The sequence below is a fragment of the Natrix helvetica genome, assembly GCF_964273705.1.
Source record: "Natrix helvetica genome assembly, chromosome: Z".
NCBI lineage: Eukaryota > Metazoa > Chordata > Lepidosauria > Squamata > Natricidae > Natrix > Natrix helvetica.
The window spans coordinates 133,378,657-133,395,642 of NC_138554.1; the positions used below are offsets into that span (position 1 = coordinate 133,378,657).

The window sequence follows — 16,986 nt, forward strand, 5'->3', positions numbered from 1 at the left end:
GCATTTGTTGTTTCTGAGTGGGAGAAAAACATACATTTTAATCTCAAAATAGAAAGCATTTGAAAATACAGGAAGAATATTAAAAGGGAAAAAAAATTTCTATTTATTAATGTATGGGTTGAATTCAATCCATTTACTGAAATAATTTCAATTTTAAAAATATGGCATTTACTTGTTTATTGTTGTGCCTGCTGAGTGGCCAATTTATGATATGAACAAAGTGTTCGTGCTATAAAAAATAAACAGTGAATTTGGAAATAGGCAATCCAAATTCCAGTAGCCAGCTATAAATTTTAGAAAGCTATATGACAAATTTCAGTGTCTTCAGTCACTTCAAAGAAGAAATTAATTTAGGGGAGAAAGCAAAATATAAAGATTCTGTAGACTCAAGCAATGCTGACTGGCCCTGTGTTTTGTGTTTCAGCGATGTGCATACTGCAAGCACCTTGGAGCCACTATCAAATGCTGTGAAGAGAAATGCACCCACATATATCATTACCCGTGTGCTGCTGGAGCAGGCACATTTCAGGATTTTAATAACTTTTCCCTTCTTTGCCCAGATCACATCGACCAGGCCCCGCAAAGATGTAAGTAGCCATATTAAATAATGCTGAAAATATGTAATAGAACCTCCTAATCATCTGTTTGTTTAGCTATTTCAAATCTCCATGGATTTGATTGGATATTATTTGCACAGATTGGTTTGGCTCCTTGGCTGTTGTTTTCATATTATTGATTTTTTTAAAAAAATGTTTTAATTTGTTGCGCAATGGGCATCTATATAAATTGAAGGAATAAATTAAAAAATAAAAGGAATTGGAGTAGATATATCTGCCCAATTTTACTCTTCTTGTAGGTTTTTGTAAGCGCTGTGATAGGATGAAGGATTATAGGCAAGGAGATGGTGCAAAATTAATTTTTCCTCTTTCTTATCTAGTATTAGTTCAAATTAAATGTTGAGAAATGAAAGTCAGATTGCCTTATTATCAGCTAATTTAAGATCAATTTGTTCTGCTTTCTCATTTTACAGCATCTTTCTTGAAATACAAATGGCTGTTCCTGCTGCACTTTTCTTTTTAAGTAATGGCAATAATTTCTCTAGTACCAGTTTAAATTTAAAGACTGTGACCTGTATATAATAACAGACTCATGTGGACATTAAATGTTTTATTTTCTGGGTACATTTTTCATACATTAGGATTAGGGTTAGGGGTTACGGTTAAATAAGGATTAGGCTTGCATAATCCTTATTTAACACTTGAGTAAAATTTATAAAATTTAAAAAATATATTTAGCTGTTCCATCTTTTGAAGGTTATTTTCCATATAAAATAACACAGAATTCATCTATTAACTTGTAGCCAAGGAAGAAGCTAACTGTGCAGTGTGTGACAGCCCAGGTGACCTGTTAGATCAACTTTTTTGTACAACCTGTGGCCAGCATTACCATGGAATGTGCCTGGATATACAAGTGACACCTATCAAACGGGCAGGTTGGCAGTGCCCTGATTGTAAAGTGTGCCAGAACTGCAAGTAAGCAAAACTGGAATATAAAGTGTTAAAGCACTGGTCCCTCATTTTAAATTATTGTGTATGGGTAGTCCTTCTTAGTGGCCACTTTTTGGGACTAGAAACTCTTTAACTAAATCCTGCAGTCACTAAGTGGAAAATCACGTGTTCATGATAGCCTCATGTCTTCACTTCTATCATTTGTCATTAGTGAATATATTGTTAGCTGGAATATCACATGATCATGATGTATAATTTTACTTCCATGTTCTCCATTAACTTTGATTATTGCTAATCAGTTAGAAAACACACAAAGCGGATCACGTGATTATGGGACATTGCAATGGTCATATATTTTTACACCATTGTAAATTCAAACAATTATTAAATAAGGAAATTGGTTAGCGAGGCTTACCTGTAGTGTTATGAAAAGATGAAGTAAAACCTATGATTTTTTTTCTGTTGAGTGCATTGGAAGATAGGTTGTTCTAAACATTATCAACAAATGACACTTGCTTTACTATATTTGCTTTACTACATAACCTAAATAGGTTTGCTCCTAAAAATTTTGATTTTTCCACCATTTTTGCTTCCTGTGATGGTTTCTCTTCTAAAATAATCTTCCCTAGATGTGGTCTGTGTGACCTATGAAGAATGGAAAAAATAATCTTTTGGACATGTTTTTCAATAGAGTTAGAAATCCCTAGTGTGGTTTTAGATAAAATGCTGAATTTAATATAAAACAAGATACATCCCCAACTTTTCACAGTGTGTTTGCTACACACTATATCCACTACTCACTGTGTCCATGTAAGTTTCAGAATCAAGACAAGTGCTTTATAATACTCCACAATTTATTTAACCACTGTTGAATTTGATATTACTTTTTAAATCTTGCTTCATATTATTAGATTCTGAGAAGACCGGATAACATAAAATTGCTGTATTTATTCCTTAATATTTGTGAGGCCACATGCTCCCATGCATCATGGATATAATATGCTTTAGGAATGTGCATTGTTTCTTACACTTAAAGATGAAATGGTATATCCATTAGAAAAAAGTTGATACCGTGGCATTGAGTTTTATTGAGACTTCAGCATTTCATTAGTCTACTTACCTTCTCTCGCTGTTTATGTTCCTCTGCCTTGCTTCTAAGTTAAAATTATTTTATCTTTGGATCCAATATAACCTAAATTATGGATCTTTCCCTTAGGCAGTCTGGAGAAGACAACAAAATGCTTGTCTGCGATACATGTGACAAAGGGTATCATACTTTTTGTTTGCAGCCAGTTATGGATTCTGTACCGACAAATGGGTGGAAATGCAAAGTAAGTTTAAATTCAGTTTCCTAAAAGTAGAGCTTGTGTGACATTGAAGTGCAAATTGCGTTTTAAGAGTAATATTCAGAAGTCTGCAGGACTGATGTTCTTCTGCAGAGCCTCTTCTAGGGAGAACTGCTGCTGCTGCTCAAATGGCGGAATGAAATTTTATTTACATTTTTAATTATTATTCGTTATTACTACTATTATACTGCATTGCAAACTGCCCAGCCATCCTTTGAGCAGGTGACACATAGATAGTTGTATTAATAAACTTTAACAGAAGATATAAATTGTTGAACGGGGCAATTTAAAAATGTTCTATGTAGATGGCCTTATTAGTTGATTGAAGTTTCTCAGTTAACTGATGTTTTGATAGCATAACATAGAATGGCTAAAAAAAAGCTCATTTTTTGGACTTTCAGAACTGCAGGGTATGTGCAGAATGTGGCACACGGATCAGTAGCCAATGGCATCATAACTGCCTTATGTGTGACAGTTGTTATCGTCAACAAGATAACCTGCCTTGCCCTTTCTGCGAAAAATCCCCCTATCCAAACTTGCAAAAAGAAAGGTTGCATTGTCATATGTGTAAAAGGTGAGAAATGTGTTTTTAATTCTACCTTAATTTAGTTCTCTGCTTATTATTAATGGTTTTTAAATCATTTCAAGGAGAATACATCAATATTACTTTTCTTTGGTACTTAACCTGTTGTATCCACTACTGTTCTTAATATCTTACAGAATAGTAATATGCACAGCAGCTGATACTAATTGGCCATGAGACTCAGTGCTTAAACTCTCACCAAGTTCCGTAAAATCCTATCCTATATCCTATAAAAGTTTGACTAAGAAGTGTGGTTGGCTTGTTACCATTTATAATGGAACTTATTTCTTGTTAAGAAATTATATATGTGCACAGAACACAGGTAGTCTTCAACTTACAACAAGTTTTTTTAGTGAACGTTCAAATTTACAATGGCACTGAAAAAGTCACTTATGACCATTTTTTACACTTACAACCATTGCAACATCCCCATGGTTATGTGATTTACATTTGGATGCTTGACAACTGACTCACATTTATGGCAGTTGCTGTGTCTAAGTCATGTGATCACCTTTTGCGACCTTTTGACAAGCAGTCAATTGTGAAATCAGATTCACTTAACAACAATTTTACTAACTTAATATGCGAAGTGATTCACTTAACAACTGTGGCAAGAAAGGTCACAACATGGGGCAAAATCGCTTAACCAATGTCTCATTTAGCATCAGAAATCTTGGGCTCAATTGTGGTCATAAGTCAAGGAGTACCTTTACTCTTCTTCTTCATTAGTGAGTATGGCATATTACATCAGTTATTCAAGTAAAACAATAAATAATAAAAAGCCTAATTTGAAATGGTCCAAAATTTTGAAAATACTCCCCCCCCCCCAAAATGTATATTAGCGGAAGAAATTAACACATTAATCTGAATTCTAAACCTACTATTCCCTGCAGGTGGATACACATAGGATGTGATAAGCCTTCTGACAATGAACTGGATATTCATTTAAAAGAATATATTTGTAGTCTTTGCAAACATTCAGATGTAGATCAAGAACATACACAAATATGTGAGATGATGGAGACTGAACAACTTTTACCTGAAGTTGACACAGGTACGGGCCACCTCTTATCTCTTCATGCCTCTTGATGATTTTTCATCTGAAGTCTAAAGATTTCTTCCTTTTCCAGATTATTGATGCAATTATTTTTTAAAGTCTATATTGCTGAAATGTCTCGATAAAATTTTCCAGAAAGATCTCCAAATTTTGACTACATTCCATATTTCATTTTCCTTCCCATCATTTAACTCAAATAGGAACCATTCCCAACTCTTTACCATGTAGAAACCTAATATAAGAACACTGTTCAGAGTAGAAGTTTTCCCCATGGTTTGAATGAGAAAAATAATTAGCAAATGTACAAGCTTGATAATGTCTCTGCTTTTGTTTTAATATCTGCGCACATGACATAGAAATGGAAAACATAGATTCAGAAGACATAAGAAATCAGAAGCCGTTAGTACCTGAAGGTGGCCTTGATCAAGAATTGGTGGTTGAGTCTTCTACAGATAATGCCCTTTCTTTGACAGCACAAGATCATATATGTATGTATATAAAATATGGTCAGAACTCTAGAATATTTGGAAAATGTAACAACGTTTGAGCAGTGCATCTTCTGTTTACAATAATAGGGGTTTTGGAATACAGAGTTCCTAAAGGTTATAGAAGAAACAGATGTATGCTTTGTATAGCTATTCACCCTGCAATCTTCTGATGAAATATATAACAACAATTCTTTATTACAGTCAAAGATCAGAGATAAAAGGTATAACTGAAAGAAATATAAAACAGAAAAATACACAGTGTTTTATCAGTGGAGTTAGTAACATTTTTGGTCTCCTTTTCTTCAGATTTATTTTTTTCTAATGATATATAAATGTGAATGAATGGCATTGCATAATTTTGTAAAATAATTATTTCATATTAGAATTAAAGCAGAATTTTTTAAAAGTAAGAATAGGACCTTTAAGAAATTCTCATTTCCTAAATTATGCCAGTTTATGAAACATAAATCTGAAATGTCACAATTCAATTAAAACTGTCCCAATAAACAAATAGGTTCTTACCCAGATCCGTTTCTGAGCAGATTAATAAAGAAACTAATACTGAAATAAAATATTGTATTAGTTTCGGCCTACAAGATCTGAAAGATTGCTTGAATAACGATAACAATAGCATTTAGTGGCGAAATTATTTATTGGCCCCTAGCACTGTACAGCACTCTCTGGGCAGGGTTGCGGTATAAGAATTATTTGCATTTGGTCCCCAACAAATTTTACCAACCCCAGAAGGATGGAAGGCTGAGTCAACCTTGAGCCCTTTCACAATTGAACTCCAGGCTGTGGGCAGTTTGCCTGAAATACTTCACTTTAACCACTGCGCTATCAGGGCTCTCCTTGGATGTCAGCTAATTGTTCATCATGATATATGTTTTATTTTGTAAATTATGATAACTTAAAAATCCATCAGATTTAATACAAATGTGATAATGTAAATGAAAAGCACATGTATTTGTCTAATCATGGATGAAATATTTCTTTAAAAATGTTGATTACTGGGAATTTCTAGTTTGCTAAATTTGATACTAAAGTTTATAAATATTCTGGACTAATAAGAAGAAAAATATAATGTTTATATTATGTGATCCAGTTTGCTGTAGCTCTTAAGGCACTGACTAGAAACCAGAATATTTTTATTTTGATCCCAGCTTGTGCACAAAGCCAGCTGGGTGACTTGGACCAATCAGTCCCTCTTAGTCCTAAGAAGCAGACAATGGCAAAACATTTCTGAAATCCTGCCAAGAAAACTGCAAGTCTACAATAATTCAAAGAAACATATTATATTCTAGTGATATATTCTTATACAGGTAGTTCTCGACTTACTGTTTATTTCATTTAGTTACTGTTTGAAAGTATAACAGCACTGAAAAAGTGACTGATGATAGTTTTCACATTTATGGCCGTTGTAGCATCTCCATGGTTACATGCTCAACGTTCGGATGCTTGGCAACTGATTCATATTTATGATGGTTGCAGAGTCCCAGGGTCATGTGATCACCTTTTGCAACCTTCTGACGAGCAAAGTCACTGGGGAAACCAGATTCACTTAACAACCACGTTACCTGCTTAACCACTGCAGTGACTCAATTAATATTTGTGGCAACAAAGGTCATAAAATGGTGTGAAATTTAGCGTCTGTCTTGTTTACAACATAAATTTTGGGCTCAATTGTGATTGTAAGTCAAGAACTACCACTGTAAAGGAGGCGTGGACATGACATAAATTTATACAATTATTTTATATTAATAGAAAATGTTCCCCCTTTTATTATTGGTAAAAGTCTGGGCTGTTTAATTGAATGGACATGTGTTTGGTACCTAAAGATAAAAGATATTTCTTATGTGGTATATAGATTGTAGATTTTTATTTCAAGTTGTGATAAGAAAATTTATATTTAGGTTAGATAAATATGTGAAGGGATAGATTTACCAATAATTAACAGCAAGATGCTAACTGGAATAATGTTTTCATAAAGAGTAACAGAATTAAAATTCAGAGTTCAAAAGCAGTCAGGGTAGACATTTATCTGCTTTCCACTTTCAAACTTTCAAGGAAAAAAAATGTATTTTTGAAAGGCTGTCGCTTTCTATTGCAGTACCATCATATGAGACTAAAATACAGTATCCACATTTGTTTCAGGCCTCTCATTAGATGAAAAGAAATACGAACTGGAGACCCAGGTCTCCAATCATTTTGATACAGAAGAAGGGGAAACTTCTGTTAAAAATACTCATGTGTCTGATAGCAATCCCTCTGATAAAAAGAGGGAAACCCCAGAAAATATTCCAGAAATAACACAGCAAGAATCAGATAAACAAGCTGAAGAAACAGAACCATCAGAGACAAGCACTGAGTTGGTGGAAGTGTCCCAAGAGGAATGTCAGCTTCTTCAGATGGAACCAGAGAATATATCCAAGATACCTGAAACTTTCATTGTGGTCGGCAAAGAGCCAATCTCCAGTCCTAAGGAAGAACAGTCTGAAACAATAGCAGTTCTAGGAAGTACAAATGGAAGAGAGACTCCTGAAGTGTCACCTCTTCCTCAAAGTGAAAGTTGTGCAACTGAGAGTTGCCAATTGGCAGACAAACCTTCTGAATCATCGCCCGAGATGTTTTCCCCACGCCCATCCTCTGTTGAAATAAGCAAACCTATTGATGGCTCTTCCTTGCCAACATCTTCATTAGAGCCAAGTGCATCCCACGATATGCTGCGATGTCAGATGTCACCATTAGAGTCTGCTGCGGTCCTTCCAACCACATTTGTATCTCTCACTCCAAAAATTGGAATGGGAAAACCTGCTATCACTAAAAGAAAGTTTTCTCCCGGGAGACCAAGGTCAAGACAGGTAAGCGTATTTGCTAAAACTCATTGCAACCTAATACAGGAAGTATCACCATTTGTTATGGGGCTGTTTGAAGTTACAACAGTACTGAAAAAAAATGTGAATGTTTTTCGCACTTAACAACCATTGCACAGTCACGTGATCAAAATTCAAACTTGGTAACTGGTTCATATTTATGATGGTTGCTGTATCCTGAGATCATGTGATCACCTTTTGTGATCTGACAAAGTTAGAATAGAGGAAAACTTTCTTAATAACTGTCCCACTTAGCGACATAAATTTTGGGCTCAATTGTGGCCATAAGTCAGGGACTATCTGTAATAATGTAATGTTTTGACTATGTTTATTTCTTTTCATTTTGTAAGCCACCCAGATTTGCTTTGTGGTGAGATGGGCAGCAAATAAATTTAAGAATAAAAATGAAATAATATAATTGATGTTTGTTCTCTTTGAAAGAGCAATTGTGGCATTTGAGTATGTTATTGTACCAATGATTATAAAGGAACAAATATTTATAGTAATAAATGGAAAACTCCTCTAAGCTAATAGCATTTTGAAGAAAGACCAAATTAAAAACCTCTTTCAATTCAGATGTGAAATGCAGTATATGAATCACATCATTTTTCCCCCTGCTACTGCTTTCTGTTAGTATATTAGAGATAATTGTTTACTGGTTTTGCTCAAAGCTTTCTATTTTGGTTTTTTGTATGAGTTTTTTTTTCCCAACGGAAAGCATATTTTTCAGTATTTTTTGTTTAGACTGTTTCAGTATATATAGAGCAAGCCTTTATTTCTTGCAGGTACTATGGAGCTACGATCACGAAGATTTGTAGTACAACCTTCTTTAAACCCATCATCTTGCTTGTAAAGAAAAATAATTTCACTAGTGATATGATGAATTTATTGGTAGTTTTACCTTCTAATGAATCTTATTTCCTTATTTCATTAATGCTCCGTGAGCATTAAGCTAAATGACTATAAATATACATAATGCTTCAACTACACTTTTTTTTCTCCCTACTTCTAATTTATAAAGAAGGTACTACTCCATTATTTTTTAACTTTGATATGAGTCTATTGCAATGTTTATGAATTGCAGATTAATCTTCTTAAACACTTCCAGTGTTGGGGCATTCACAACTTCTGGAGGCAAGCTGTTCCACTGATTAATTGTTCTAACAGTCAGGAAATTTCTCCTCAGTTCTAAGTTGCTTCTCTCCTTGATTAGTTTCCACCCATTGCTTCTTGTTCTACCCTCAGGTGCCTTGGAGAATAGTTTGACTCCCTCTTCTTTGTGGCAACCCCTGAGATATTGGAACAATGCTATCATGTCTCCCCTAGTCCTTCTTTCTCTTAAGCTAAACATACCCAGTTCCTGCAACTTATTAAATGTTATATGCTTTTGAATGCATGGTTCTAAAAAGAATGCTCTTCTCTGAAAAACTTAAAGGCTGAGTGGAATTAGTCTCCTGAATAATAGCAATGTCTATGTATAAAGTGCAGGGACGTGGTGGCTCAGTGGCTAAGACTCTGAGCTTGTCAATCAGAAAGGTTGGCAGTTCTGACAGAAGAGAGCTGACATCGCGACGGCATGATGTGTGATCTTGGTGCTCTGAGATCAGTCGAATTTCTTCCGCTGGACGGTCCATTTGGACCAAAAACATCCCGCAGAGACAGTGATTGAGAAGGGCATCTCCTGCTGATCTCAGGGACACCGCAAAGTCCCTGAAAGATCCAGGAATAGCCTTTTTTTCCAGCTACAGAAACAAGGCTAATGAAGCTGCTGAAGTTGGGACAGCTCCAGAATGGGAAGAAAGCAGAAAGTGTGTTGAATTGGTGAGGAAATTTTATTATTAGAGGAAGAGACTACCCAAGAAAAAAATTAAGTTAAGATTGAAGACAAAAGACTGTAGGCGGCGAGATTGATCTGCATTGAACTTAGTGTGTTATCCAGTTTCTAATTTCTTTTTTTTTTCATGGATGGAACTTTTGAGGGGGCTCCCTATTTTTTAAACTGAATGGATTAATTCTTCCTTCTTCTTTTTTTACTTTTGCTTATACCTATGGATTAAAATTCTCCCTTTTTTTATAATGCTTGATTTGATTGATTGGATTGTTTTTGATCTCCATTTAAGGTTTTTTTTCCCCCCTTTCTTAAGCTTGGAATATAAAGAAGAAAATAAGAAGGATTATAAAGAGGGTTGTAACAACAGGAGGAAAAGCAGTTACACTGCCACTTAGAGGCTGGAGGCTGGATACATTGTTTTTTCTTCTTTCTCTTTGATCACTTAAGATTCAAGGTTCTTTCAGCTTGTTTACTGACAGTGATAGTAGGAAGAGCATAAGTTGTTTATACAGGTGCCTTTTCAAAGTTCTATCACTAGCTATTGGAGGGAAGACAACATTTTGACATGAAAGATAATAAATGAACCTGTTTGAAGTTTATTAAAATAGCCTTGAACCCTATAGTGGCAGTATCTGCAAAATTGAAAGAATGGCTCAGTAGGAAAAAGAAACTGTAACATTGCAAATGATAATATTTGAAATTCAAAATCTATTAGTTGTGACAGAGAGAATTGAAAAGAGATTGGAGAATATGGAATACAAAACAAAAAAATCTGATGGAAAAACTGAGGATGTTTACCAAATGAAGAAAGTGGAGGACAGAGTTTAAAAGATGGAAGAAAAAAAATGAGCAAAGAGATAAGAAAACTGTGGATACTGACAACAAAGTGAGCATGGTTGATAATGGCAAGAGCGGAATATGGAAAGGGGAGATGGATAGATTGGAACTTTACCCCAGACTTCAAAGCACAGAAGAAGAAAAGAGAGAAAAATTGAAGGAGATAAGGAGAGAAATCTTGATACAAGCACTAGCGATAACCAAAGATAAGCTGATGGAAAGAGCAGATGTTGGGCTTCAAGCTTTTGTGGGATACGAAAGGAACAGCATGTTGCCAAGGGAGGTTTATACAAGTTTATTAAGAAAGTAACTACAACATTAATGCTACAAATGGCAAGAGATATAAGACCGTACTATTGCTGGAGGGATACAGGTTGATGCAATGAAAATGTGTAATAAAAATTAAGCTAAATTTAGTTTACTAGTAGTATGTATAAAATGAAGCGACAACAGCTATAGTTAAATAATGATTAACAATGATAACAATACATATAGACAGTTTGATAATATGAAATTTTATATAAACAATATATGGAGATTATAAGAGTAGGTTTAAAAGCTTTATCTAGAATATGTTATAAAGATGTATTGTGATTGGATGATTTTAGGATGATTTAATGGAATGTTATCATATAATCCTATTCTAGATTTTGAATATTATATATAAAAGGACGTAAAAATAGTTATAGTCAAATTAAGGTTCAGATATAATAATTGTGATATACATGAATATAGGTGAATTTAAAATATGCAATTTGATATGAAAAGCAGGTGGTGACTATGGAAGAGATGCATGGAAATACTGTAACCAACTGACAAACTTTCTACAATTTGCAATGGAGGATGGGTTTTTTATTTTTATTTTTATGTTTGTTTGTCCTTGTTCAAAAACAAATAAAAATTGTTGTTGTTTTTTAAAAAAGAAAGGTTGGCAGTTCGGCAGTTGAAATCCCTAGCGCCGTGTAACGGAGAGAACTCCCATTACTTGTCCCAGCTTCTGCCAAGCTAGCAGTTCGAAAGCATGTAAAAATGCAAGTAGAAAAAAAGGGACCACCTTTGGTGGGAAGGTAACAGCGTTCCGTGCGCCTTTGGCATTTAGTTATGCTGGCCACATGACCATGGAGACATCTTCGGACAGCGCTGGTTCTTCGGCTTTGAAACAGAGATGAGCACTCAAGGAATTCATTAAGTTTTCTGTATGAAATGAATGAAAGTCTTAGCTGCTTTTTATAGACTATAGCTTGGCCTTGAACACCATCTTACCAGGCATTCTCATTGAAAAGCTGACTGACCTGAATTCCCACCACCACCACCACCACAATTTGTGAATGGACTTCCTGACGGATAGGCCACAAACAGTAAGGGTTGGGTCCTTTACATCTTCCATGCTGTGGCTCAGCACAGTATGTACTCAGCCCCTACCTGTACTCGTTGTATACACACTGCATATCCTCTGATCCATCCAACATCATAAGAAAGTTTGCAGACGACACAACAGTTCTGGGTCTCATAACTGGAGGGAACGAATCAGCATACAGGGAAGAAGTTCAGAAGGTATCCACATCGTGGTCAAAAAACAAGTTACTCTAAATACTAGTAAGACAAAGGAGATGGTGCTAGATTTCTGGAAGCACAAAGAGGAACGTTCCCCACTGTATATCAAGGGGGGCTGTGTGAAGAGGGTTTCCTCTTTTAAATTCTTGGGAGTGCTTATTAGTCAAGATCTCACCTGGAAAAACAACACGTCTCTGGTGATTGGAAACTCCCAACAGAGACTTCATTTCCTTAGAGTCCTGTGAAAAAATCAGGTGGAACAAGGGCTGATAATCTCTTTCTATCGGTCCACCATAGAAAGCGTCCTCACATACTGCATTACAGTATGGTATGATAGTTTAACTGCTACGGACAGGAAGACACTACAGAGAGTGATCAATTCGGCACAAGAAACCATTGGTTGCCCTACACCACCACTGGATGACATCGGCAGGTCTCGCTGCTTTAACAGAGTAAGGAAGATATTCAGAGATGATTCACACCCTGGTCAGTGTCTCTTCGCACGTCTACCATCGGGCAGAAGACATTGAAGCATAGCCAGCCGAACAAATTGGTTTAAAAATAGTTTCTACCCTTGGGCTGTGAGACTCTTAAACACAACCACAATCACAAACCTATGACTAGTTTTTCTTTTTCTTTCTTTTTCTTTTTTCTTTCCCCCTAATTACTTGCATTGGGATTATTCTTTATACTATGTATGTTGTTTGTATTTGTTGTCATGTGATTGCACCAGTGAGGCTAAAACCAATTTCATTATATTTATTTTGTACAATGACAATAAAAGCTATACTAATATTAAAAGAAAGGGAGCTTTGCCCTCATAGAGCTCGGATTTTGCAGCAATAGGTAACATCCTGGCTATAGAAACCAGACTTCTCATTAGAAATGACACCAAACAAACAGTGATGGAAAAGGTAGAAGGGGCAGCTCCTCCCTTAGACGTAGAAGAGGCTGCTGTTTTGTAGAGATAGGTATCTGCCTTGAGCCTGTAGTTAAGCCAAAGAAGAAGGTAGACGGCCAAAAAAGGAGCAAGGCCCAAGTACTTGGGCCAATATTATTATAGAAATGTTGAAGCAGCAGCAAGAGGAAAGGTGTTGATTCATTAAAAAAGAGGAAGAGTAGCTTTGGAGGGAAAGAGAAGAAAGATAGCCTAGAATGGCAAAAGAGCCATACAGGTCCCCAGACCACACACCCAAGCATTCACATACTCATAAACTTTACTAACTACTCACCACTCTGAATAAAAATGTCCCTTCCTGGCTGCTTTCTGCTGCTTATTTCCACACACACACTTGTAGTAAGTCTCATAAATGTTTGTAAGAAACAATTATTTTAAAGAAGATTTCTATCAGGGTTGGAGTTAGGGGATAATACATTTGTTTGTTCCTTGGAGAGTTCTCTATCTCAGAATTTGGCTTTCAAGCATAATGTGAGGGATGGAGTCTTCCATATGATAGTTATATAGAGTACAAGAAATATCAATTTTAAATGAATGTTTTGAAAATATGTGTGAATGCAATCCTTATTTCTGAAAGGTGTGTAATAAAATATATTGCTTACTTTTAAGATACGTAAGAAAAGTAGACATGATTGTTATCAATTTTATTTGATATATAAACTTAGTAGTTACATATGTATTAAAAAATGCTTAAGCCACATGCTACTCAGAGATATCTAAACTGATTTCTTGTCTTTCATGTTCATAGGGCATTTTTTATTTTAAATACTGTTTGTCTGCTATACTTAATAACCCTGCTTAATAATTTTGTTTCAAGTTATCTACTGTCTCTTACAGTCTGATTTTAAGAGATTAAAGATCTTTATATAACAATAGGCAAAATATTCCCCAAAGTCATACATCTTGTAAAAATCAAAGTTATAACCAAAGTTCAATGGCATATTTTTATTGTCCAATAGTTGTTTATGTTCCTATCTATGTTTTTATATTTTTATCTTCAACCACTTATCTATCTTCATTCAAACATGATCTTCATCATTTATATATAGGAATGTTTTATACATTTATTTTCTTCTATTACATGTTTAGGGTACTTGGAATAGCCATAATACAGCAAGCCCACCTTCCTGGTCCCAGGATATTTTAGAGGGTCGAGAAGCATTTAAATCTAGACAACTACCTGGCAGTGCTATTTGGAGCATCAAAGTGGTAATTAATCTTCAGTTCACTTTATCGCAGTCATTCACCAGTATAGATAGTCCTTTACTTACAACCTTTTGTTTAGTGATTGTTCAAAGTAATAGTGGCACTGAAAAAGTGACATGACTGTTTTTCACACAACTGTAGCCGCATCTCCATGGTCACCTGGATGATCAAAATTTGGATTCCTGGCAATTGACATGTGTTTATGACGATTGCAGTCAGGGGCATGTGATCACCTTTTGCGAACCTCTGACAAGCAGAGTCAATGTTTGAGTTACATGGGGTGAACCTCTGCCTATAGACTGTGTCTCTATAAATCTGTTAATCTGCAATAATTAATTCAGTTGTTCTGTATTTAAATAGGGTCGTGGATCAGGGTTTCCAGGGAAGCGGAGACCACGAGGCGCAGGACTTTCTGGAAGAGGTGGGCGAGGGAGATCAAAATTGAAGAATGGAATTGGATCAATTCTTGCTACAGGGGTAAGACTCTATGGCATAGCCTCTTAAGTGAATTAGCCCAAACAAAGCCTGATAGACGTCATTGTTGACTTTTCATAAAATAGTTGTTGCCATAATACAAAATGTCATAAAAACATTTCCTGTGCTGATGTTTGACTGTGCTATGAAGTTTAAAACGGGCTGTTTTCAAGGCAGATACATCTCTGAATATATCCCAGTTTTTCCACTGTATCTTAGAAGGTCTGTCATGGTTGAAAGCATTGAGGAAAAAGAAGGAAGTATCTCTGAAAGGATGATCCATGGGTCATAGACTATCTAGTATATAACTGAAATTGAAATTGTGGAAGGGCTGCGTATGGTGGTTTGTTCTCTTCAGTGAAAGATGGATGCAATATTTTGAATGCTTATGGCTCACATGTCTACATCTCAAATAATTTATAGTCTATTGTGTAACAGTTAAAAACTTATTAAATTATTACAGTACCCCATTTAATTCTTCTGTTCTACTTTGCAGGTCACAGATATGGATAACTTATCCAACAAAGATGAAGAAGAAAACTCCATGCATAATACAGTTGTCCTGTTCTCTAGCAGTGACAAGTTTACTTTACATCAGGTTGTAATACTCAGATGTACTTTGTTACTTTCTGTGTAAATCTGTCTTTCTGTGTGTCTGTCTGTCTGTCTGTCCGTCCGTCCATCTAGACTTTTTTTGGAGAGTATTCAAACCAAAATCTCTTCTCATCCACCCATCCCTGCCCAAGTCCCTAGTGGTGGCAATTAATAGGTTACAAAATTCCAGGCACCTGTTAAAATAAGAGAATGTGAAGGCATTCAATTCTAGGACGTTACATTTCACAGTCCACCCAAGGGAAGAGGGTGTTGGTGGGCCCTCTGTGTATTAGGAAAGGGGGATGGATTGACATTAGGCGTGTATTATCATGAATAGCTGTCCGATTTCTTTCCTCTGAAATTCTGATAAGCTGCTCATTTGTCTTCTCTGAAAAGATGCAAAAACAATTCTATTGCCCCTGTATATTTTCTACAACTATGGAAATGTTAACAGTTATGAAATCTTTGCCTTGGCTAGATTTGCATAAACACTGATACATTTTATCATGACAGTGTTATTAAGTCTGTGATTCGGTTACACAGATTTTACTTTTTTACGTTTCTCACAGATACATTAGAGTGGAAGAAAAAAAGTCTTTCTTGATCGTAACAACTCACTCCATAATTCTGATTTTCTTTACCCATAGATCAGCAATATGCCTTTCTATTTAAACCATTGTTCTTTTGAATATTAAAAAAGAAATTAATTAGATTGAAAAGGGTTTTAGTGTCTCTGTGATTTTCTTGGGTCTAAAATCAATTTCCTTCACAAAAATGTGAAAATTTTACAAGTACTATTGAGAATGTAATAATGTATATATAGATTATGCTAATAAGTGAGCACTATACCCATGAATTTTCTTGTAAGGACATAAGAAACATTTTAAAAAGGTAGAAGATAGATAATATCAGATGCTCTTGGGGGTGGGTGGAGTTGGAATGCCTAATGCTGTCTCTTATTTGAAGATACCTGTTTGATATTCCAGGACATGTGTGTAGTTTGTGGGAGTTTTGGACAAGGTGCAGAAGGCCAATTACTAGCCTGCTCACAGTGTGGTCAGTGTTATCATCCGTTCTGTGTGGGTATTAAGGTGAGTGTTTTGAAATACCCATGCTTGCATACCTGTTTATCCTTAAAAGCCCTGTGTCACTTGGGTCTAGATTACCTGTGGGAGAACATTCCCTTTTATATAATCCTACCCTGATGACCCCATGGAAGTCATTTCACAGGGACTTGGAGCTGAGCTCTTCTTGTAGCTTCCGCAGGTCTCTGGTATGCACACCTTGCTAAACTGAGAAATGCTTTGTTTTCTTTTCAAAAACATCAGTCTCTGATATATTTGTTTTAATAAGTAGTCAGATAAATTCATTTTTAATTTTTAGATTTCAACTTGATTAATTTATTTATTTAATGAATTTATATAGCCACCCAGCCTCCCCCTAGGTCCGTGATGGCGAACCTATGGCACGGTGAGGGCACGCGAGGCATTGCCCTGTCAGCTCCAGTGCGCATGCACCCGCTGGCCAGCTGATTTTCGATAGTTTTTTTTTAAATCTCCGGAGGATTCCCTGAAGCCTCCAAAGGGCGAAAAACAGCCCAGTGCAAACCAGAAATGAGGGGAGAGCTGCCGGAAAGGGGAAAGACAAGCGGCAAGAAAAGAGGCTTCTTTCACGCCT

The 16,986-nt window shown here is 35.8% G+C and overlaps 1 protein-coding gene across 9 annotated transcripts in view; it reads left to right on the plus strand.

Moving 5' to 3' along the window:
* The window catches only part of KMT2C (lysine methyltransferase 2C), a 185,063-nt gene that overhangs the window by 98,669 nt on the left and 69,408 nt on the right, over positions 1-16,986 (plus strand). For all 9 annotated transcript variants that reach the window (XM_081970156.1, XM_081970160.1, XM_081970159.1 and 6 more), the window contains exons 7-17: positions 425-587; positions 1,361-1,532; positions 2,725-2,839; positions 3,256-3,428; positions 4,331-4,491; positions 4,866-4,982; positions 7,137-7,843; positions 14,125-14,244; positions 14,602-14,718; positions 15,212-15,313; positions 16,296-16,400. In XM_081970156.1, coding sequence (XP_081826282.1) covers positions 425-587; positions 1,361-1,532; positions 2,725-2,839; positions 3,256-3,428; positions 4,331-4,491; positions 4,866-4,982; positions 7,137-7,843; positions 14,125-14,244; positions 14,602-14,718; positions 15,212-15,313; positions 16,296-16,400 — 2,052 coding nt within the window. The remainder of the gene's footprint in view (positions 1-424; positions 588-1,360; positions 1,533-2,724; positions 2,840-3,255; positions 3,429-4,330; positions 4,492-4,865; positions 4,983-7,136; positions 7,844-14,124; positions 14,245-14,601; positions 14,719-15,211; positions 15,314-16,295; positions 16,401-16,986) is intronic.